This window comes from Passer montanus, unplaced genomic scaffold (genome assembly GCF_014805655.1).
Source record: "Passer montanus isolate IOZ18808 unplaced genomic scaffold, ASM1480565v1 scaffold23, whole genome shotgun sequence".
NCBI lineage: Eukaryota > Metazoa > Chordata > Aves > Passeriformes > Passeridae > Passer > Passer montanus.
Window position 1 is genome coordinate 337,133 of NW_024366926.1, and position 24,883 is coordinate 362,015.

General features: G+C 41.9%; 1 protein-coding gene across 2 annotated transcripts in view; it reads right to left on the reverse strand.

Moving 5' to 3' along the window:
- The window catches only part of SMAD1 (SMAD family member 1), a 44,385-nt gene that overhangs the window by 7,296 nt on the left and 12,206 nt on the right, over positions 1-24,883 (reverse strand). For both annotated transcript variants that reach the window (XM_039710431.1, XM_039710432.1), the window contains exons 2-4: positions 16,238-16,861; positions 4,134-4,391; positions 1,178-1,294 (exon numbers count right to left, since the gene is read on the reverse strand). In XM_039710431.1, coding sequence (XP_039566365.1) covers positions 1,178-1,294; positions 4,134-4,391; positions 16,238-16,637 — 775 coding nt within the window. In that variant the 5' untranslated portion in view covers positions 16,638-16,861. The remainder of the gene's footprint in view (positions 1-1,177; positions 1,295-4,133; positions 4,392-16,237; positions 16,862-24,883) is intronic.

The following is a 24,883-nucleotide window of genomic DNA, read 5'->3' on the forward strand; positions in this document are numbered from 1 at the left end:
CCATTGTACTAAACTACTAGAAGGGAAAAATGTCAATAGACAATTTTTATTTTGAAATGGCTGAATGATAAAGAGAAAGAAGAAAAATGTAAACCCTCTTTTCTTTATCATCTCTCATGGGTTAGAGGAATTCTATAATACACATTTTGGGAGAGAGACACACATGCAGAGCTCTGCAGTTAGGCATAAAGTTTGAGAAATGTATTTCAGGGCAGTAAATTTCTGGCCCAAAATTCCTGCAAACTGCTCATACCCTCAAAGTTTAGTCTGTGTGATCAGCAGAAACTGAAGTGCTACAGATTGAGTTTATCACACGCAAAACTCACTCCAAGCAGAGACTAAATGCGCTAACACAAAAGCCATCCAAATTGTGCTAAGAGGGCAGATATACTACCTGAAACCAGACATTGAGCTTAGCAGCAAAACAAGTACCAAAAAACAAAACAAAACAAACAAACAACCCCAAACCCCAAAAAATCCCACCAACACCAAAAAATCCAAAACACAACAGTTTAATTGTTCATGCGCTTGTGATCTTGATAATCGTTCTGGCACAGCATCCAGCTTGCTGCTCTTTCCTGGCATGGGCCACAAGTGTGTAAGCTGAAGTGTTCTCTGCAGGGTCATTTCTCACAATGTGATGATGAATGCACTGAATCCTTTGCTCAGCAGCCACGGCCGCTGCTGCAGCTTTAACAAGCAATGTGTAAAAAGATGTCTGTGTCACAGCACATAAAGCAATAGGCCTTTACTTCATACAGAATTTTAAAGTCTCTAGCAATGCCACACCTCGGGCAGATTACTCTGTGTTCTGCAGCCTCAGAGGAGTTCTTTCCATTCAGAGATTAGTGGAAGTTCCCAATAGAAAACATAAAATTGCTTTGGTCTTTGAGTTGGCTGGGAGAAAGAAAGTAATAAACCCCATGTATTTTACATTTTTAAAGAGTCGTGGGATAGACTCCTCTCTTAAATAAATATTTACATTTATAAATAACCTCCAGCTTTACTATTTCATCCCTTACAACAACAGATGAAAAATTACATGGCCTTTTTTTTCTTTTCCACAGACAAAAATTTTCATGAACAACATCCATCCAAAATTAAAACTCAGTTATTACTTCTAAGTTCTGGAAACTCTTAAGAAGCGAAGCAGCAAACATGAAGGAAGCGTTCTTACCTCCTCTGTGCACGTCAGGGGGAATTGCAGGTGCCATCATGTTGGTATCCATGGGCTGGGAGGTATCGTGTGTCATCGGATCTTCCGGAGGCAGGTAAGTGGGCGGGGGAGTATCAGCTAAATATAGAAAAGGCAGATACATGAATCCTTTCCTCTCTTTAAAGCACATCTACATATCCACATAAACAGTTTGAGCCTGGAAATGCTTCCAGCCTGACTCAGCTATAAACTTCCACCCACCAAAAGTCTGAAAAAGCAATCATGGAGCTTGAATAAGGAAAGCAAAGAATTACTGTGTATATTAAGCACAACTGCAATAAAAACAAGTCACTTCACCCCCACATAAAGCACAAAAGAAAGCTCAGCTGTGTTTCCAACCCACAGTTCTGCAGGCTGAAAGTGCCATACAAACATCAGGGCACAAAGAGGTCTCAGGGCCCAGCCAGCAGTAGATACTGAATATGTTAAAAGTGAACAGAAGCTTTTCTGTTTCCAAGACAATTCTACCAGCAAATTATTTAAACATCACAGCTATATCCAGGGCCTCATCATTGTCAGTGCAAAGTATTAGCTCTGTTTCCCTAGACTAGGAATAGTAGAAATTGTTCAGGAACCCAAATCCTACAAAAGTGGCCTTGTGGGTCTGGAATTTCTCTGTCAGTGTTTCTGTCCCATCCCATTCAGGGCTGCATCACCAGCACAGGAGCCCATGCACAATGCCCACACTCATTAACATATGGCTGGCAGCTCTGTTTGAACAGTCCCAGCCAGCACTGCCCTTCAGCTGCCTATTCCACTCCTGGGAAAGATTCCCAAAAGATTTCCTACAAGCTGCAGGAAGTTGCCAATGTCACCATTTCCAATAGACCAGAGGACACTTTCCTCCAGATCAATTGCACAGAGGTACATCCAAGAGCTAGAAACCCTTGCCTGATCCCTGCAAGCTTTCGCTGCAAAAGCTGGGATTAGATTACCACTGTGATGTCTCTGCTGCTGCTCATCCCACATTTATTTCCATTACTGAGAGTATGGATTGCAAACTACCACAGCAAATAATCTCAGGGGATTCCAAAACTCTGAAATTCAAATGAGCATCAACAAAAGGCAGGAGAATGCTCTGCAAGCTTGGGGATTTTTTTGTGGAGTGGTGGTTTTGTTTGGATTTTTTTAAATGTATTTTTAAAGAAAACACATGTTCATGAAATTTACTAAGTAACTTATTGTTTAGCAGGTATTTTTTATTGTACATCTAATGCTGGCAGGTGCCTGGCTAATTCTGTTACTTGAACAAATTCAGGTGGATGAGAAAGCAGCAGAGAAAGACAGAGGTGGCCACAGGGTTGCATTAAAAGCTTAACAAACTGCACTGGATTTTGAGTCTCATGTTTTACTAAGCCTTAAATGCTTATGTGTGTGCAAACATGATGTTGGTCATGCACAAGATTCCAAGGCCACGGGCAACAAATTAAGCAGTATCTAGAAAGTTTTCAAGGCTAACTGCTTTGCCCCTTTGTTTTTGTATTTTCCAGATGTCAGCCTGTTTCCCCATTAGTGCAAGATGGACAACTGTCCAGGGCTAAGCATCAAGGACATCATCCTGACCTCCCCTCTAACTCAATTTCTTCACTGCAGCTGCTGACATTTAAGGGCATGTGGGCAGAACAGACCTTCAAAGATCAAGTGAACTTCCACAAGCCAGCATTCAGGAAGACCTTGTTAGGTCTTTATCTCTGTTGGAAGAGCCCCAACCACAGCAATCATGTTTTTAAAAAAAAAAAAAAAAAAAAAGACAACTGGTTTCACAGCAAATTCTCACGTTTTTTAGAAAAGCCAATACAAACTCTTTCTTTCCTTCCAGCAAATTCAGTAGTTTTCACTCACAAGAGAAAAATTTGCAACAATTAGCAAGAGAATAAATCTATGGATATTAATTTCATGTAAGAGGAAACAGATTTTCACAAATCTGCTGCTTTGTTTACACATACCCTCCCCTTAGCCCCTGAAGGAAACAGACTTGTTGGATGAGCCCCAACCACAGCAATCATGTTTAAAAAAAAAGAAAAAAAAAAGACAGCTGGTTTCACAGCAAATTCTCACGTTTTTTAGAAAAGCCAATACAAACTCTTTCTTTCCTTCCAGCAAATTCAGTAGTTTTCACTCACAAGAGAAAAATTTGCAACAATTAGCAAGAGAATAAATCTATGGATATTAATTTCATGTAAGAGGAAACAGATTTTCACAAATCTGCTGCTTTGTTTACACATACCCTCCCCTTAGCCCCTGAAGGAAACAGACAAACAACATCAGTGAAAAGCATTTGTACTGCATCCTTCTCCCAGCATTTAGATCAAGAAATTCACCACAGATTGCTCCATGTAAAGAGCAAAAAAGGCAGCCTCATAGAATTTCTAGACACCAGTCAACAAAGGAAGGCTCTTTTCTGACTGTAGGTAGTAAAACAGCCTGAAGAGTTATTTTAAGGGCTTGTTTTTCAGTTGAAGCTTCTTGGAATTACACCACTATGAGAAGAAATAGTGTATCAAGTAGCAATAACGTGATCACCTTGAGAAATATCCCTGTTCTGCAGAACTAAAGCCTTGTGCTGAACTTATGATCATAAGCAAGGATGATCTCTAGTACCACACTTCTGGTGCATTGAACACTACACTTTGTGGGCTAAACTGCTGAACTGGTCCCCAAAACATTATGGATCCCTCCTCACACCTCGAGGTACAAGAGCTCTACTGTAATGTTTTAAGTGTGTTTGAAAGAGGCACAATATTAGAGCCTTCAGCATTACCACACAAAGAGATTCTATACTCTTTATTACCTTACATCTGTTAGCTTGCTATTAAACACAAGTGTTGGCTGATCATTTGGTGTTACTGAGCAAAAAAGCCCACGACAGCAGTGATGTCCAACCACCTTCTCCCTTCTCAAGGGAAGCTGACTGTACCTGGCATCTGGAAAGGACTTCCCGGGTCTGAGCTGGCTGGAGAATGCGGGTAGGTGCTGCTGCTGCTCCCAGGAGAGTTGGGGTAGCTGCTGCTGGGCGACTGGGGGAACGGGTGGCTGTTGGGCTGCTGGAAGGAGTCCGGGAAGGTGGCGTTGTGCGGCATGTGCGGCTCGTTCTGCCCCAGGTTGCGGAACTGCGCCAAGAGGCTGTGCTGGGGGTTGTACTCGCTGTGCCTCGGAACCAGCACCGGGGGAAGAACTGGAAAGGGAGAAAGAGAGAAAAGCATTACAGACTCAGTCCTGAAGGTGTGTAACCATGATATTTTATGACAAATCCTTTGCTAGGATTTTCTCCTGAGGAGCTGAGGAGCCTCAGGAAAGAAATGTAAACAATAACTATCTGCTGCTGTGGAATGCACCAGGTGCATCTGTGACCGGTGTATGTTGGTTGTTTCCAATTAATGGCCAATCACAGTCGGCTGACTCTAACTCTCTAGGAGTCAGGAGCCTTTGTTATTCATTTCATTCCTGTTCTTTCTAGCTTTCTGATGAATCCTTTTCTCTCTATTCTTTTAATATATCATTTTAATATAATATATATCGTAATATAATAAACCAGCCTTCTGAAACGTGGAGTCAAGATTCACATCTCCTCACGCAAAGCATCAACCAAAAGGGTGTACAGGGGAAAAAAACCCACGTTGTTCCCCCGCCCTGGCATATCTGCATGTGCCTCAGAAACAAGGTAGTCAAACCTAGAAGCACATGTCCAAGCAAGAACTCTTTCTTTCCCTCACATCCGGTTACTGCACAGCTCGAATCTGCAGCTCCCTGGTTTGCCAGATGGGAGCCTGTTTTCACAGAGGGCCAGTGAAGAAGAGCCAAGAACAAACCACAGTCCTGTGTTTCAGTCTCACTCGCACGAAGAGGTGCTGGGAAGAGCCTGACAATGCTGACATGCAGTTCCTCCTGCTGCATTTGTCATCTGACTAATCACCTAATGGCCTGTAACCCAAACCCTTGCTAATAAGAACATTTTTTTTTTCCTGAAGACAATACTAATAAGCCTTGAACTCAGTCTGGTCCCAACAGCTGTAATTTTATTTTTAATCTAGACTATGTTCTTACAAGTTTCTATTAAAACAGTTATTAACTCTTCAAGTCAGTTTACAAACTGTGCCATTTAAACAAAATTATCTAGTTCAAAAAAACCAACTGAGCAGCAATTGAGCTGCAACTATGTGCCACTATGTGATCAGAGAAACATCAGAAACTACAAGTCTCACCACACTTCTGAAGCCTTCTCAGCTGTGAAACAAAGGTCTCTTTCAAACCAGGAATATGAACATGATACCAGATACACTAAGATAAAAGAATCAATTCTTTTTCTAGTTCCTCAGCTTCTATCTTTGTATGCCTCACAGCAAAGTCCAAGCTAACCAAAAGATTAAAAGCTGTTCTTTCACAGAAATTTCTGGGTGATGTATAGGAGAGGAGAGACAAGGTCAGGGAGAGGGAGGTCCACACACAATGTAGTGGAAGAGAAATAAAAAAGCAAGTCCTCTTCACATCTTCCCCCTTTGGAATCTCCATTTCCCAACTCCATCTCTGAGCAGGACTGGAAGAAACCACCCCCCCCCCCCCCCCCCAATACTCTGCCTTCAAGAGAGAGTGCCAAAAACCCAACAAAATCCAGGAAAAACAAGCCAGGACTACCACCCCCTCTCCCTGAGACTCCTGCTCTGCCCTCAACACCTGGGCACCCAGAAGAGGAACAGGAGCATGTGAAGTCAACAAGCCTACACAGACACAGCTATCATTCAGGTTAAGAAAGGTGTTTTGGAGACAGCTGCTTTATTAAAAGCCTGAATTACAAACTAATTGCCAAAAAAAACCCAAAACAAAAAACACCAAACAGCATTTTCTTCACATGACAAACAGGTTCTTCCAGGACACTGGGGCATCTTTACTCTTCCAGCACTTTGCTGTTACAGAAGCAGCACTCAGGTATTTACTTTAGTGTCCTGGAGTCCAAGAGTATCAGGATAACCACTCAACACATAGACCAGGTCTGAGGTCTAGGTTCATGCTTAAAAGAGATATAAATGAATGTCACACTAAAAACTCACTCTCTATTCCTAAAGTCACAGATTAACTAAAAAGAAAAGAAGTAGGTTTCCCTTGCGATTTTTTTTTTTGCACATGCCTAAGAGAGTAATTAAGCTCCCATTTTTGCCTGCTAGTGGCATTAATGCAGGAGCAGTCTGATCCCAGAAATCTTCACTGACATACACTGAAAAAACCCCAAACCCTTACTACTGAAATTTAGGGTGCCCAAGCAGAAGCAGGTTTTAAGCATTTAATCGGATCTCTCAATTTCTTAGAGCAACGTCACTAGATTCCAAGAGATCTCAAATATTTGAGGCAGATGTCACCTTATGTAGATTTGTTTAGATGTCAAAAAACCCAACTCCACTTTACAAGGCATAGGCAAAGTTCCTAATTATGATGTCTTCTGAAACAAAACACATCCATCTGTCATTCTGTGGAAGTTCTCAATTGCAAAACACCCCAGGAGAGGCTGCATCTCCCCCAGCTGTGCAGACTGTTTATTGCTCCAGCACAACCATTCTGACATGCCACTGGAAAAGGCTGTTAAAAAAAAGTTACTTAGCATCCAGGTGGGACATCACAAATCCCTCATCCTCAACATGTCAGAACCAAGCTCTCTGAATATTAGGGTTTCTCAGAATTAAGCTTGTTCTGTTAAACCAAGCAGTCCTTTTGCAGCTAGGTCAAGTACTATTCAATTGTCATAGTCAACATTTGCTGAGATAATAAATTATCAGTGAAAAAATTAACAATGAGATAATGTGTTAAAATGTATTTTCCCTTTCCTGTCTTTATGATTCTTCCTTACTTTTCTAAGCATTAAAAACACAGCTTTCCTATCTCTTTCCTCCCTATGGATGAAGGTCAGACCATTAACTTTTATGGAGTTAATTTGTGCAGAAAGTACATCACCTACCTTTCCCATCCCCTACCTCACATTAAACAATGACACACATGACATCAGAGGAAGCCAAATGATTTGCAGCATTTTAAAATAGCAGGAGAACAGGATATTTTCTGTATGTTTTCTGTAATTAAATTAATGCAGTGCCAGATTTTCCCAAGGTATATATACATGTTTTCTCCTGTTGGGCAGAACCACTGGCAAAATTTAGAAGGACTTGAGATAAAAACAAGTCTCCTTTTCCCAGGTGTCCTTCATGCAAACACATCCTTTTTGTCCAACTCCACCTACCTCAAGTGATTAAACACCAACTACTTCAAAATACACATGGAAAAGGGGGAAAAAGAATACAACTGGTATTGATACAACACAAATAGTCTCAAAAACATCACTGCAGAATTTATATTAAGTGCTGCCCCTAGTTCACATCCTCCCTGCATACACAAAACCTTCAATGAGGAGGAAAAGCCCTGAAAGGCCACATCAGGTAGGACAGAGACTGCAGTGCTCCAATTAGTCCAACTCCAAGTCGCTGCCAGAATCTGATCTCTCTGCAGCTCCCGGCTTTTTTGCAGGGAAGCTGCTCCTAGTGGAGCCACAGAGGAGTTAATTTGAGTGCTGCTCACTCAGGAGTAAAGACACGAGCAGGGACTGGGCCCTTTGGAGCATGGAAGGCTGCCAGGAGTTCAAACCATCAAGGGGGATGTGCACCCTTCTTGCTCCCCTCGCCCCTGTGCAAGGCGCTGAGCTTCTGGTCAGGCTGCAGACCTCAGCCACATGGAATAACAAATTACTGAGGCTCAGTCCAGCAGGGGAGGAGGCTGATCTCTGCTGCAGCTGCCAGCTCCAGGAAGAGGTATAATTGAAGGGGAGAGAGCATGAGAGAGTTATTCGGTGCTAAGCCAGCACACCTGTTGCTATGGAATAATGAAGCAGTACACATCTTTGCTGTGCAGATCTCCGCAGGATGTGGCTCTGACCATTTGCAAACACAATTCCTCCCTTCCTCTTCAGCGGAAGGGAACACTGATACAATAAAAAATTCATTTTCTTTCTTTTTTTTTTTAAATTTAACATCAGCATCATCAGCATATATTTAAAGGAAATGTAATATTGAATACACTGTTGTCATAAAAAGCTGCTGCAACAGATTTGCCAACTCAACCTCATTAAAGTTAATGGAGTGGAACCACAAGTCATCCGACAGCTTGATTTCTGTAATTCTTCAAACACCAGATTAAAAGGTTTTATGTGCTATATTGTGGCTAAATTTTGCTCCCAAGTTTTTCTATCAATGTGGACCTGCAGTTGAGAGTTAATACAGGATTACTGCCAGTAAGGTTACCAGTAAGGAAGAGGGGGATAAACCCCCAGGAAGCAGGCTGGGTATGTTTATGGAACCGTAGCTGAGATCCCATGTCTGTCAAGCCAGCCTGGGAATTGGGGAGCTTGTTTTTACCATGCAAATAAGGCCAAGTATGCCTGCACCAAACAAGAGGAGCTATATTAAAGAAATTAGAGCTACAGGGCAATTTAACCCACAGGGCTATTTCATCTAGGAGGCAAGAATGCCAAAAATACAGAAGATAGACCAAAGGCAACCTGGCTGTTCAGATAAATGTTCTGACTAACCACACCAAGGAAGAAATGCTTTTATGAAAATGTAATAGTGGCCTTTGAAGAAACTAACTGATCTCTACTCTTTTTATCTCCAGCATGTCACCCTGTTCTTCTTCAGAAAACTAACAGCTGTGCTATCCTAAAAAAGATCTTCTTACTTTTCTTTTTTGTTCTATTTTCACATTCCAGAGATAATGATTTTAGCAAACACAGAAAGTATCCAATTTATGAACATAACTTCTTTTTTTTTAAGTTTCTCTATGAAAACCTCAGACTAATGCAATCCAAAGGACCTGCTGTACTTTCAAAGAAGAATATTTTCTATCCAGATGGGTTTTGATTACTTTACACAAGGCCCAGATGACAGCTAGCTTCCCTCAAGGGCTCATTTTTTCCACACCCTTTGCATGTTATGTGAAAATTTGGGTAGGTATCTTTCCACGTAAGAAATTGAAAGACCATGTAAGGAAATACAGGGGGCCACATATAAGAAAGCAGATTTTAATCCACTTTCCTTGCCAAAGTACATTCTACTTCTTCTGTAAAAAAAAAAATAATTATAAAATAAATGAAAAAAAGAAAAATATAAGCAATTGGTGCTGCACTTAAAAACCATGCCTTGGTTGATATATGTTCTGTAAAAGGGTTTGTACCACAACAGGGCCCTCAGTGCTAATGAAGACCTGACAACACTATCATTAGACAGAGTGCTTTAATTTCCAAGCATTACATAGCTGCATTTTCATCTGCATTTATGCAAAGCCACATATGTTTTGCCAGAAAAACAGAACTGCAGGTTGGGAAGGAAGAAAATCCTAAAACAAAAGTTCAGGCTATCTGGAAATAGGAAAATCCTGCAAAGACTAAATTGTAACAAAAAGGAAGAGTTAGGAGAAGGAAAGAAAAAGAAAACAAAAGCAACAAAAGACAGCAGCAGTGTTAAACTAATAAATTTGAAGCCTCCTGAAGACTCCCAGCTTCATTTTCCTGCCTTTGAGCTGAAGCTGGCTGTGGCATCCTGATGAGCCTGCCTTTGAGGTCACAGCAGCTGAAGCTGGCTGTGGCATCCTGATGAGCACTCCGGTCCCACGGTGGGAACAGAGCAGGTACCACAGAGGCTCAGCTGAACGTGCAGCATCAGGGAGTCAATGCAGCATTCTGACTGCCAGGCCTTGCCAAGATCTTGCTTGTGAACAGTAAAACACTGGGTAGAGAGAAAACTTTTCATGTCATTAGGTTTTCTCATGTTGCCTGAGTTGTTCTTGGTTAAAAATATAAAATGAATAAGCATTGTGTCAAAAGCAATCTCTGAGGATCGAACTACTTAAAGCTCTTCCAGGAACCCTCAGCTGTGGTATCACAGCTTTGCTTTGCTGGTTTCTCAAAAGGAGAAATTCCAGTCTTTGAGACTTTCCCTCCAAATCTCTGTTCTAGTAATTGTAGCTATTCAGCAATCTGTTCTGGGTGACAGAAAGACAAAGTTTCTACTCCAGGGGAAAGCTGACAGCTGTCTTGTTTTCTCAACTCTTCATTTTATTTTGCACTTTTGGGAGACCCCACAGCTTGCTTTATCATATCATATCATATCATGAAGACTGTGTCTTAAAAAAAAAAAAAAGGCAAAACAGTTGTTACTTTACTGACTTTGCTTTTACATCAGACATCTGGTCCAAATGCATTTGACAAGTAATATTAGGACATTTCCTGCATTACAATATTCAACTAACATTAGATTTTATTTGCGGATGCTCTGATAAGCTGACATTCTGATTAAGCTGACATTTGCCAAGGTCAGTTTCAGAATTTAGTACTAATTGTATGCACATTAGTGAGACAGTTCTTGTAAGCGGATTTGGTGGAGGAGCAGTCACAGTGATAGTGGGTATTAACTCAGACATTTACACAGACCAGAGTTCAAATTACCTGTACCAAAACCACAGTCACCATCCTACTGAGTAGGTTAAAACTTGGAAGTCTGGCCTTTCAAATCAGAAGGAACATCTGTGTCTGGTTAATTTTGAAGAAAGAAAACACACATAGAATACAACAGAAACATATCTTTCTTGACAACTTTTATCCCTCTACTGCAGTTTCTTTTTCTGGCACGTGGTGAGGCTAGACAAGGAAAGCCCTGCTGTTACACCATTCCCTCCTTCCACCTCCTCATTTCAATTCCTCTCCCCCAGCTCGGCTCTGGTGGGGAATTTTAGAACTGAATTCTGCAAAGCCAAAATGAAGGAAGTTTTATTCTGCTTGCCAAGCAAACTGACAGTTGCTTTTGCTATTTTGGGGAACCATCCTATAATTGTGCCCACCTGTTGTAGCAATGCTATTTTTAAAGTCACACCCAAGTGCACACATGGCTGCACAGCAAAATTTCTCATGGATGACACTCTGCTCCCTCACCCCCAGCCTGCAGAGGTGCAGAAATCCTGCCATGGGAATCATACAGGAGCAAGGATTTTTGTAACTTGGTCCTGCATATTAACTCTGAAGGGATGCAGCAATTTTGCCCTCCCTTACACCCCAGTTTCCCATTTGCCTTTTCCACTCCTCCCCCTCCTCTCCCATTCTCCCAGATGCCTGGCACTGTTGGCATTATCCTCCACCAGGCCTGGCTCTGTGGGAGCCTGCAGTAGGTGTGTTGCCTTTCACAGCCTCACTGAGAGCAAAAAGCAGAGGAGATCAAAGACAAGTATGAAAATAATCATGTTAAAGTCATAGGCAGAGAGTCCACACCAAGAGCAAAACCAGCATGACACACCTACCACTCTCCTCAGAGCCTGGGGACCTGGCCTGTTCCTGTGGCAAAAAGCAGCTGTACATGCAGGTAAAATGTTTCTGGCCAGCAACAAGCTTGCTGAACCAGACACCCACTTTGAATTCATGGTCAGCATTGAAAGGAACATCACAGTTTTCAGCTGTGAAAATCCAACTGTTATGACACTGTATTTGTCTGCATCACCAAAAAGCCAGCACTGGCTGCCCCCAGTTTGGCTGGAACACTGGCACCATCAGCTTTGTAAAGCCAACTCTCGGAAGAAGAGAAGATTAACAGAGGAAAGCCATTCAGCCCTTTTTATCTATGTTTTATTGGTAATTGCAAAAAAATGGGGGATAGCCATCTACAGAAACACGGCACCTTCAACCACTTCCACGAGTTAAACATGAAAACGAAGTTAATTTCTCTTTTGCCTCCTTTGTAACATATTATAAAGTCAGAACCTAGCAGGATGATGGGGCAAACACACAGTAGAGGCAAACAAAAATCTGCATCAGAATGGAGGAGAGCTAGTATTCAGTAGCACTTTAAGAAAATTAAATATTCCGTTTCTTCATCTTCCTTCCTTCCCCTTTAGCTAAGGCAAAAGAACTGAACCTCCTCCCCTAAAGCCACATTAGAGGTGTGACTTATTATTATTATTTTTAATAGCAGTGGCAATTTAAGCACCTCTTCATCCTCCCTGTTCTGTATTCCATTCCTTTTGTTTTGCTGTTAGAGCAAACAGGATCCAGGCCTTTTCTTCCCCTAAAATTCTGGATGATAGCCTTCATCTGGTCCCAGTGCCACAAATGAGGACAGAGGCAGGCAGCAGAGACTGTACTTCCCCAGAAACCCAAGGAATAAGAGACTGGAAGGAAGTGTCTCAGGAGGGACACATTCTCCAGCAAACCCTGAGAGGTCATTTATGGCATTTTCAGAGGGATGAGAAACATTGTGTCAGGTTTTTTCCTCCCAGCCTCTGTGTATGCAGTACACCTAATTATTTAGCAAGTGTTGATCATACTTAAGGATAATCCAAACAATCTAAACAAAAAAATAAAACTGAGGAGAAGCAGCAGATTCAGCCAAGCAAGCACACCAGTTCAGCTAAGTGTGCCAATTTTTAAGAGGCATCAAATTCAGACCTTGCTCTACTTAATTAAAAGCTTTGCTTTGCCTTGCCAAGGGAGAAATCTGACAGCCATTAACTACCCTGCTCCAGAAATAATTCTGCACACAACAGACCTAGGGAGCAGCAGCAGTGAGCTACTTTATCCCATCTCGAGGAGATATTCCTTCCTGGCACTCAAAGTGCAAGGCTGCATTCCCACCCCCAGCAACCAGCCTCTACTTTCTCCTTTCATGTCCCTCCACCTCCACTCCTTCCCAGATGTCCTCCACAGGGCTGTGTCGGTACAGATGTTCCAGCAGCCAGAATGAAAGCCCCTGTGCTGCCACGATCAGCCTGAAAGATAACACAGCAGGGAGGGGAAAAGTGCCTGTGATCTGGTTCAGCACAAGGGAACTGTGGGCTGGCACAACACAAGGAGCAGGAGCAGCCTGTGCCCCCCACCACAGAGCACAGCTCCATCAGCTCAGCTCGCTGCTTCCAGCCTGAAAGTGTCACAGTGTCACAGGAAGGCCACCCTTCCTCACGGACAGCCTGGGCCCCCACGCTGTTGTGCCCCCATCTGGTTCCACGTGAGGAGCTGAGGGCACTGAGCTTGCCAAGTCAACTGTGCCAAAAAGCAGTTTTCTGTGAGTTTAGTTTTCTGGGATCAGACAGGCCCCTGTGCCTGTGCAGAGCCTCCTGGTCAGGTCAGGCATGAGCATGGTGCTATCATGTCACACCCATGTGCCTGCCAGATGCCACGTTCCCCTCCATGTGCAGGGACACTGGGAGATTCCCTCTCTGCGACTGATAGTTTTCTGCAGCCTCTCACTGTTTACAACCTGTTCCTACCCAGGCTGGCTAACAGAAAAATCTCACTTGGATTCAGGTGCAGCTTTGTAGCTGGCAGACACACCACAGAGTGCCAGTTCTCTCATGCTTTCCAAGCTTATCTTCACAGGCTAAGCAGTGAGGATGGAATAAGGTGTCAAGGTAGAGAATCCATTCCTGCCTCTGGCACTGTGGAAACTGAGATGTATCCACAGCATTGATTTCCCAACAAAGAGTATTACCTTACTTTATATATTTGAGGATTTACCACTAATCCATTCCTCAAACCTTACAGAACACTGAAACAAATCACACAACAATCAGCAGAAGAATGAAGGGATAGATGCCATCCCTTGCATGGATCATACCCTTCAGATCTCCACTAACTGGTTTTGCACAAAACAGTTAAACAGAGACCATGCTGTCAAGCAGAGCCAGAGCTTCAAGATGTACCTTGCACACAAAACATGTACCATATACAGTATAATCTGAGTTTCCAATTCTGCTTTGTCAAGAGAAAGCACATGTCTAAGCCTTCTGGGAAGCACAAAACTTGATATCTGCTCAAGTCCATAGATTGTTGTAAATGGTGACTCATGCATGAATTCCCACTACCCATTAATCTCAAAGTGTAAGCACTTATGTGACAATAATGGTGTTTTAATGTCTTGGCAAAAAGGGGAAAAAATGGTTAACAGAATTTGGGAGTGACTGTCACGAAATGAAGACCATGTTTGGCGGACAGTAAGAACAAGAAAGGGACAGGAAAAAATACGTCAGAAGTTATGGAGCACAGCTCCCCAAGCCAAATGGGAGTTCAGCTACCCCATTTCCAAAAGCTGTTTTCCCACTCAGCTCTGTGCAATATTCCTCAAAACAATCTGTGGCTGACTAAACACAAACCCCTCCTACATTACATACCTACCTAAAAATGTACATTTTAGTTAGACATCTTTGAAAGTTTTATTCTGTCTTGCATAACTCACTGAAGTGAACACAGAATATGGACAGAGTCCCCAGCTGCACCAGGGGAGGTTTAGGTTGGATGTTAGGAAGAATTCCTCCACAGAAAGGTTGATCAGGGCTGCTCAGGGAGGTGGTGGAGTCACATTCCTGAAGGTGTTTAAGGAAAGACTGGATATGGCACTCAGTGCCATGGTCTGGTTGACATGGCTGTGTCTGGTCAGAGGTTGGACTCAATCATCTCAGAGGGCTTTTCCAACCTAAGTGATTCTGTGATTCTGTGAAGCGACAGGGTATTTACAAATACCTGGTTTTATAGATCTGACATAAATGGTCCATATGAGAATGTTCTCAGACTCAGTAGTTGTTTTCAATACTAAAGCAAAATGAGTTAGAACACGTAATCTGGCATTACAGTAAGAGCCCAGCTGTTGCTCAGTCTGATAGAAAGAGAGATGTTTCAGGAATCTTCATTTACAGTATTTTGGAATACTGAATGCAAGCAATCAACCCAGACATATGCACACAACTAGCAATAGAAGAACATGACTATTTTATTATCCCTCTTGTACTTAACATGAAATTGTTGAGATTTTTTTTTTAATTTTTTCAGAGCTGTTTTTCCAGAGACTAGTTCCTTTGTTCAAGCTGCTGCTGTGTAAATACACACATTATGGGTATTGCATCTGCCATTCACATGATTTCCAAGTTAATACTAACACAGCAAAGGGAAATATTTAACATCAAGATATGCACTGTGCATTGCAGATCCAAGACAAATGCAATTTCCATCCACAGCAAAACAATCTTGCAACAACCTCATTTCCATGATGTATCCTTGCCACTCTACAGACAGCTGCAGAGTTTATGAAATGGCTAACACTGATGGACTTCCCATACTTAAACCAGGGAAGTCCACCCATGCCTGCAGTGCATTTCTGCAGCTGTCCCTGTACACCCTCACAAACAGCTGGAGACTAGTGATGACACATCCAAGCACAGTTCTTCTCAGTTCCTGGAAGTATTTCCTGATAATAAACTTGCATGAATGAAATTAAGCATGGAGTTATCAAAAAGAGGTTTGGCCCTTGAAGAGGAGACTGGACAGAGAATGGGTGGCACCTTAAGAAAAGAAGTGATGCAGTTGGTAACAGGTAAGCAAACTGTGTTTGCAGAATGGCTGGCAGTACAATTTCATATAGAATCAAACAGTGCTATCAAAATTCAAATTGAGGGGATTATAACCTGCTGTCTAAACTCAAAATCTTTTTAAAAGGCAATAATTGTGAGAGACACTATAAAAAGTATTATTTTCTGTAGGATGAAGAAACTGAAGTGATAAAGTGAAACAATAAGTTGAAAATACTACTACTACTAATATTAGCGGTACTACTACTTCTGTGTGTCAGAATGGTTTTCAAGCACAGACAATGCAAATAAATCCTTTACATTAGCCTGCAATGCTTCATACAAAATCACAGATCTGCACAGTTGAGCAAACAACAAATTAACTGAGGGACAGTGGGTACCAACATTCCCAGATGATACCAGGCCCAGCAGCCTGAGACACATACTAAGATTACCTCTGTGTAGTGATAAAACACATACACAAGTGAAGCATTTGCCCCTGTGAAAGGGAGAGCTGCTAATTAATGCTTACATCCAGATAAACTGCAGAGGAAGAATCTGACATGTGCAAACAGCCTCTTTTGCTTATTTAAGCCGATGAGTCACATAATTAATTGCCACACTTTGCATTGTTCAGATAAGGTGTAAAGGTACAAACAAGGAAGAACCTACCAGGACTTTCCACCCGCTTGTAGTGGTAGGGATTGATGCAAACCTCCTTCTGTTTTGAACCAAAGGGGAACTCGCAGCACTCCAGAGGTTTCAGTTCGTGGTGGCTCTGCAGGTCTGGCCAGCGCCACACTCTGCAGTAAATGACGTGCGGGAGCCCTTTCCGGTGCGACACCTGCAGCCGGCCGTCCAGGGAACGAGGAATTGTGACACAGTTGCTGGGCTGACCAGGACAGCTTAGTGCTTTTTCCAGCTCCTCCATAGCACCTTTTTTCTTCTTCAGTTTTTTCACTAGTGCGTCAACAGCTTTCTCTGCCCACTTCTCTTCTTCATCTCCTTGCTTCCACCCCAACAGCCTCTTCACTGCTGGGCTGGTGAAGGAGAATAAACTTGTTACATTCATGGTGACCCTGCTGTGGTGATACCACAGAACCAAGCAGGAACGACTGCCCTGTTCTTCCACCACCACCAGCGTACAGCAGATTGAGGCAGCAGTCAAAAGCAGCCTGGATCAAACAGCTCTGGTCCTTTCTCCTTTTCAATCCTCCAGCCCCAGGAAGGCAGCGCTGACATCCCCCCTTGATGGTCACAACCTTCGCATTATTCTAAATCCTTCTGGTTGACAACCTGAAGAAGAGTATTAGAAAGAGAAAAAAAAAAAAAGGATTTTACCTTTCAAGTTAACATACAGCAGTTAAAAATACCCCCCATCTCAACCCAGAAGAGTGGTGTGATCAAAACACAACCAACAAAAAAACAACCAACAAACGCCGACAACCTCCAGGACTGGACTCAAGGCACAGCTGATGAAAATTTAAGGAGCAGGACCTGCTGCTGAACCCAGTACATCCCTATATGACAAATGTAGTTCACCTAAAGTCACACTCCCTCAATTTAAACTTTTCACTATTAAATGTTAGGGGTGCTAAAATCTGCCTGTCAGCTGTTGCAACCTTAACCAGCAAAACATCCCAAGGAAACAGTGCAGGATCACCAGTGCTTTTTTTATTATTCATTTCAGAGAGCAGCTGGAAGCAATATTCCTCAACAGCAATGTGCTACCCAGCTCTCTTCAAAACTGCCAGGCATGAAGTTCAAAAATCACTGCAACTAGACCTGAGCATAACTCAATCTGGGAAAAAAAAACCCTAAACCAGTTCAGTTTCACCTACTTGGAGGAACAAATCAAAAAAACAAACAAAACAAAACAAAATAATTCAAAAAAAAAAAAGAAAGAAAAAAGTGAAACTGGAAAGAAAGATCTTATTCCTCACCCATTTACATGAGAAAGAAAACTACATCTGCCCACCCCACCCAAGAGCCCTCAGAGCTCCTGAGCAGCCCGTAAGGGAAAGCTATCATGAACTTCACTGATTATCCACTGACCCTTCGTGCTGCAATGTCTGCCTGATATACTCAAGGACTCATGAAGGAATGGGAAGGACAAGGAAGTCCAGATAAGAGGATTTTAGGGAGCACAGTAGTCCTCAAGCTGGGAGACAAGGAATGGGACTGAAGAGATGGGTCAAGACGGGGAGGAATGACACATCTGGAGGAGTCCCAACAGTGAGCAGCAGGTTTTGTCCCTGTCCAGGCTGGGAGTAGGCAAAAGGCTCTGGCAAGGGAAACAGAAGAGACCCAGGACTGGCAGCAGGGGGGAAATGAGACAAAGAACACCACACCACTGATTTTCAAATAGACAGACAAGACAGGAAACATATCCTGGACTGGATACCAACAGGTTGCAGAGGAAGGGGGAAGGGGAAAAGGATATGAATGTTTTTGTTGCCATCAGAACAACACAAAAAACACCCAACCAACCAGCAATCTATACACACAGAGAATAAAAGGTGTCAGCACACCCATGTCAGACAGGATTTCACAGCTATACCAAGAAATATTGTAGACCTTAAAACTGCAAATAATGTGGCACATCCTCTTGACTGTAGTACAGTACAGTAGTTTCATAGTATATCACTATATTTGAAGAATTTTAAGCTGAAAACCATCTCCTTTATTCAAATTAACTTGTCACTAGAACAGTTACCAAATTGCAGAGGTTCAGTTTTATTAGGCTGACTGCAATAACTGCATTTATGTGAATAATGATTATGGACTAAGACACAGGCCATATTTACCTACACTTCAAACTGGTACATCCCATTTCTTTTATGCTAAGAACTGTATTTGAAATAATGTCAATGCAAGGGAAGATTTGCATGAGCCTGGGGCAAATTTAAGAATTTGTTTTGTTACATGGGCATGTGCTATACTGTTAAATGAACTGAAACTCCATTACTGTCACTGACTGTACTCCAGGTATACTTTATCCTTACATGCACTGTAAAGTGCTCTATTAAAATGCTGTGCTAATTTAAGAACTGAATTACCAGAATCCCAGTGCATGTGCTTTAAATGTTTGTTACTGAGTTATTCCCACTTCATATATAGTCTGTATCTCAATCAATATTCTAAGTATCTTTTTTCAAACAAAAGATACAAGTTCCACACACTAAATTACAAGTTCCAGTAGTTTATCAAGTAAAGCTTTCTCCTTCACTTCCATTTGAATTAGAGATTTAAAAGGCTTGAGTTGAGGCTCTAATGAAGGAGGAAGTACAAAGTCTACATTTCGACCCGAGCTTCATTCAACATTGATAGCGTTTGCAGATGGGGTTCTACTTAGGCCTGACACATTTTTCCCCAGCTACTTGTTGTGAAAAAGGAAAAGTCCTGTCTGTTAAGGCTGTATGTTCATATCAGTGCCTGAAAATACAGCCCTAACACGGGTTAGTACACGGGCTCTGCACAGACTGAGACGACGCTCAGATGCAGCCCCAAGCAGTCAGACCAAAGGAACAGATTCTCTGAAGTTTCTGGATCAAATCCTGCAGCACACACATATTCCACTCCCACAATCATGCACTCCAAAACAAGTTTCACCCTCACCATCAAAGCCATGGTGACATCTCTGTGGCAACAGCTGCTGGGAGCAGGAGGAACAGCATTAGGCACAGTGCTTGGAGGTGAGCTTGGGAATAACGCAGCTCAGCAGGACCCAGCTGGGCACCAGCCTCCAGCCAGGGATTCCTGCTGCAGTCCTGCCTCCAAAACAAAGCCTAAGCACACACCAAGCCCTGAACAAGCAGCAAGATAAGGGAAGGGGGACAAAACTCACAGGCTGCTGTACACTAGTTTCTCTAAGCTCCAAAACCAATATTAAGCTTAAAAAAACCCAAAAAACAAACAGACAAAGAAAAAAAACAACAAAACCAAACAAATAAAACCCAAACCACAATGTATGTGGAGATTTTGTTTCCAAGAAGCAGAGAGCTTGTCTGCAGGGCTGAGCCCTTGCCAGTACATTCCATTTCCCTTTCTGCCACTCTTGGTTTCTGCACTGCATCATTTCCTGTATTACTTCTGCACAAAGTGGTCTTATCAGCTGGAAGTGCAAAATAAAGATTAAACCACGAGTCAGCAGATGACACAGTCTGCATGTTTCCTCCCCAAATCCACGTGCCCTTCTGGGAAAGTGGGAGTTAGTATTTCCAGCAGTTAAGTGACCACCAGCCCTGGAAGGGTCTGTTGATTCACGAGGTAGGGATGAAACAGAAACCTGGGCCAAACAACAGAACACTCTCCAAAAGGCATCTGGCATCAGTTTAAAGGAAATTGAGTTGTTACCCACTTATCAGATGCTCTCTACACATCCAAGCCCATGCACTTTTTACTATGTGCTCTGTCTGCTGATGGATGTGTTGGAATCAACACACTCCTTTCAAATCCTGATGTTGTTTTATTTGTTTTCCTTCACTGCTGTTGTCTTTTTTGTAATCTTTGGATTAACACATAAACCTGCACACAGCTTATAAAAAAAATAAGTGAGCGTTATATTTCTATATATATGTGTTCAGCCAGCCTTGTATTTAAACAAACTTATTTAGGCAAAATGCCTAAGACTGAAGTCCTATTTTTCTAGCCCTCAAAGAAAAAATAGTTACTCCATCAGCAACATGAAGCAGACATTAAAATATTCAATGAGAGTGCTTTCAAATTCCCACAGGAGATCCCATAGGAAACTGTCCCACTTTGCATAAATGACTGTTTTTGATGGGTGGAGAAAGGGTTTGGACAATTAGATGATCCTCTCCCAGAGGGGTGGATGGGGGAGGAAAACAACTTCTAGCCCAAGTTTCAGGCAAACAAGACATAACTCTAACTCTTCTACTAATTTCATTATTTGTATTACAGGCTCAGTGATGCAGGCAAAAAGGATCCTATTAAATATTTTTAATATATGCTTAGCACAGTTAGACATAAAAATGGGCAGGAACCACAGTGAGGATAATTGTTAATAGTGAAAACTGTCTAGTCTATTACTACATTTTAAAAATCTAATTTATCTTAGTTAACATACCTCTTCCCAGCATCCATTACTTAGTAACACTATAAAGAAATAACAAGCAGAGAGATTTTAATTTGCTTCTTTAAAAATATTTACCCTCTCTGAGAGACACATATTTTCAGCAACTCATGTAATCAGTACAATATATAGACCTTTTTTAAAAAAGAAACAAACCCAAACAGATTTTGGGATAGAAGGCAGGGAGCTGTCTCTTTATTCCAGCAGGAATAAATACAGTTTCCATGTATTACTAAAAGGCATGAAGTCTAAGCAGCTGCAATGCTAGAATGTGTAACAACATATTGTGCACTAACTTAATCTAGCTCCCTATTCTTGGAGCAAGTAGCAAAAAGCTTCAATTTCTTTCTTCAAGCAATGTGATTTGTGAAACAGAAAGTCTGGAGTCTTCAGCTGAATTACCCTTCTTTTAGTCAACAAATTCTTTCTTTGCACCTTCTTATGGCAGAAGATCAGATCTTGCTCAGCTTGGAAAAATGCACTAAACCTGGTAGAAACCTCAGTAACATTACAACACACGTGCAAAAAGAAAGCACGTTTCACATCAGAGTGCTGTAGAACTCATTAGAGAGCTTGTACAGAACCTGACTTGGCTTCCTTCTTAGGTTTGGAAAACGACAAAAAGAAAAAAATTAACTCTTTTATGTTCTCTTGGCAGGGTAGAAAGAATACAAAAAACCACTGAAATATGCGATCCTGTGTTCTGATATACAACATATCATTCAAGAAAAGAGGAACACATGGGTGTTGAAAATACATCATAGCTAACAAAGTAGGCAGGGTTGTTCCTGACACTGGACTGGACTCCCTTCCTTACTTGGATCCAGCAAGGGCCAGGAAGATTTTTATCTGCAGCATGTTCTGTGAAGTAACCCCTGTTACAGCCCAATATACCCACTCTTGGAACTCCCCTTGGGCCATCCCTCGAGCTATGTGGCTGAGGGACTGCCCTTCCAAGAAAATCTCCCATGTGTCACTGTACAGCCCATGGAGAAAACCCTGTCAGATACCCACACGCACCCTTTAGTTCAGCAGACGGGGGGAGACCAAAATGAAACTGTAGGGGCAATGTAGGATTTACCAGTGGAAAGGAGGAGGGCAACAAAAACCCAAAAAGCCCATTACCCTGTTGGTCCAGAGCATGAAGTGATAACCTGACACTATCAGGATCTGCCAGCTCCTCCCCAGTGCTCCCCAAAGTTCAAACCAAGAACACAGCGTTCAGCCAGTTTCTACAGCGAACCGCAGCTTTTCCTCTGCCCGCCTCCCCACTTGGCTTCTGGCAGACAAGGCACTGCTCCTTGCCCTTGAAGTCTCAACTATCATGATAGCAGAAATAAGACAACAGCCAGTTATTTCAGGTTTTCTAGATTTGAAGGCACCAGATTTGCCCGATTTATGGTAATTTCACTGTTGCTTCTCCAAAAAAAACCCCTGCTTTCCATACACACTAGATACCAAATCCTGTGTTACAATATGACTCACAGAATTTTTTCTAAGCAAGTATATCACTGTGAGAAAAGGACATGGCAAAGGTTCTTCCCAAGTTTTAACAGACATGCATCAACAATTAGATCTGCCCTTGTCCTGGTTTAGAACAGTTCTTCCCAATACTTTTGCAACTGTTTTGACCTACTGAAAACCATACTCCTGAAAACAAATTTAAACACCATATCCTTCATATGTTTTATCTCCACCATGTTTACAAAAAACACTAACACAATACAGCCTCTTAAGTGATCACCAGATCCTCAAATCCTGCCTTTTTCACCAGAGATGAGAAACACACTGCTGAATTTTACTCATTCCTGCACTCAGATGCATGTGCGATTCCACAGTCACAAAACACCAGCTCCTCCTTTACCGCCTGATGGTCTCCTTGCCGTGCTTATACATATTTTATATCGCCAAGACTACAGGAAAAAACTAAAACCAAGTTTGCCAAGATAGTTGTTCAGGAAGCTGGGTAAGCCTGGTGCACAGCAGGGCTAGTACAAGTAGGATAGATCAAAACATCCAGCCAGGTGTGCACAAATCCCTTCTGGTGTCGGCGAGCACTCGGACTGAATCGGATGTGCTTTCAAAGATTATCTCTAAAACCGCAGCCTAGTACTTCAACCAAGGTCAGGAAGGAACTGTAACTTGATGATTCAGTCAAAACTCTGGCACAGATGGGATTGCAAAATATGAACTTCACTAAAATAACCTATATGATGAATACGAGGCTGTGAATCACAAAACTTGCAAGAATAGTGTTCATAAGGTGGTGGGGTTTTTTTTCCTAAATGCTATGCAGGAAGAGACTCTTTGTTCTTCACTGTCTCCAAGCTAAAGGCCTCTTAAAGAAATCCTCAATCTATGGCAAGACATTCAGAAGAAAAACATATCCCAAGAAATAGTTGTCAAGAGACATCATGAATTAGCAGCCATCACAGTGGATATTTCACTGTGCATCTTTGGGGCAGGTTTATCCATTTCATTTGTGCTGTGTTGTACTTAGGATACTAAGTTGTCCCAGGATACTAAGAGCACTCAGGAGTACAGGAGCAGCCAAGGATCTCAGCATTGTTAGATGACACAGACCAAGGCCTGAAAAATGCAGGAGAAACTCTAAGACCAGTCTGCAGCACTGGCCATGGCTTTGTGAACATCCACTTATCAAAGTAAGTTAGACGACCTTTTCAAAAAGGTGAAAAATCCGGGGAAAACAGATTTTTTTTTCCCTTTCATCATAAAACTCCTGTGTAACTCCCTTTTTCCACAAAGACCATTCCCTTTCCTGACTTTTTGAACTGTCTTTAGAAAACAGGTGTTGTTTACAACAATAACAAACACACATCTGTGTGGGTGTGTTAATACACACAAAGGCAGGATAACTGAAACCTCTTCCTATATTTAGATCTGTCTGGTCAGCTCTAATTGCATAATTTAATCAAAACCCTCTCCAAGGGAAACACATCCATATTCATCACAGGCATCAAAGGAAACATCTTTACAAACTATATCCTTTTACAAACCAACACATGGTCCCACATCACTTGTCCAATTGTTGAATTCCTCCTTTGGGAAGGGCACGGAATTTTATTTCTTTTTATCAGCTGAAAAAAGCATTTCCCTCCAATTCATCAGCACAGGGCGGGAGGAACTTCCTTCACAGGTGAGATGCGGAAAATTTACTGACATATCACTTTCAGGGGTTTTTTTAGGCACTCAAAACATACATTTGCAGCATAAAGGAAAACCTTTAAAACAGAAAAGAAAGAAAAATGCCCATCACCACTCAGGCATCAAAATTTTTGAGTGAAGCTCATAAAATGCAAGATGTGTTTTTTCTTCAGAGAACAGGACAGTCTAGCACAGACTGCATGAATTTAAAAAGGAGTTTGTCAGCCCCAGCCAGAGCAGTGCTCCAACAGGGTATATTTTAAGGAGGGGAACCCCACCAAATGCACTCCAGTTATGCCCAGCTGAGGCAAGTCACTGCTCCTACAAATGATTCATTTCACCAAGAGCCTGCACCAATACAGTTACATCAGCTGCATTAAACCACTTCTAAAGACTATGACCCAGACCTCATTTATCAGAGATTAAGTAAAGATGTTAAATTACAGCTCAAGATCCCCAGCTTTAAAGCAGAATCCTTCACCAAATCAAAAGATGACAAAAACTGAGAAGAAAAATTGCTTATTCACTAACAACAGAGTTATTGGGTCAAGCCTCAGCAAAGCAGAACAAACTGATCAAAATTAAACCAAAAAAAGTTATGCTGTTAAATTAAGTAAATCTTTCCACAAATTAGTCCTTCACCCACCATTTATGCACGTTAAATAAGAACAGTCAGTTTGCCAATGCTGAAGACATTTCAATGCATTTCATGAGATGCATGCTTTACTTTTTTAAAGGATTCCTCCAGCTTTCCTGGTTTTTGACTTATCTGTAAAAACTAAAGAGCTATTTTTTGCCTTTAAACAACTTTTAAAATACTGTACCTTCTTCGTGTCTTTAAAATGTCCATGCTGAATTTCATCAAGCGCCCTGCAATTCACAACTACCACTCTGGACAGAGAAAGTGTTTAAAGATGACAAAGCTTTCCAAGCCAAGTTTATACAACTCAGACACAAACACCAATATTTGCCAGACTTCCACGGTCCAATGAAACATTATTTAATTGCAGCATGCCACAAGTGGCCCACTGAAAACCGGGACTGGACTTCAGATGACA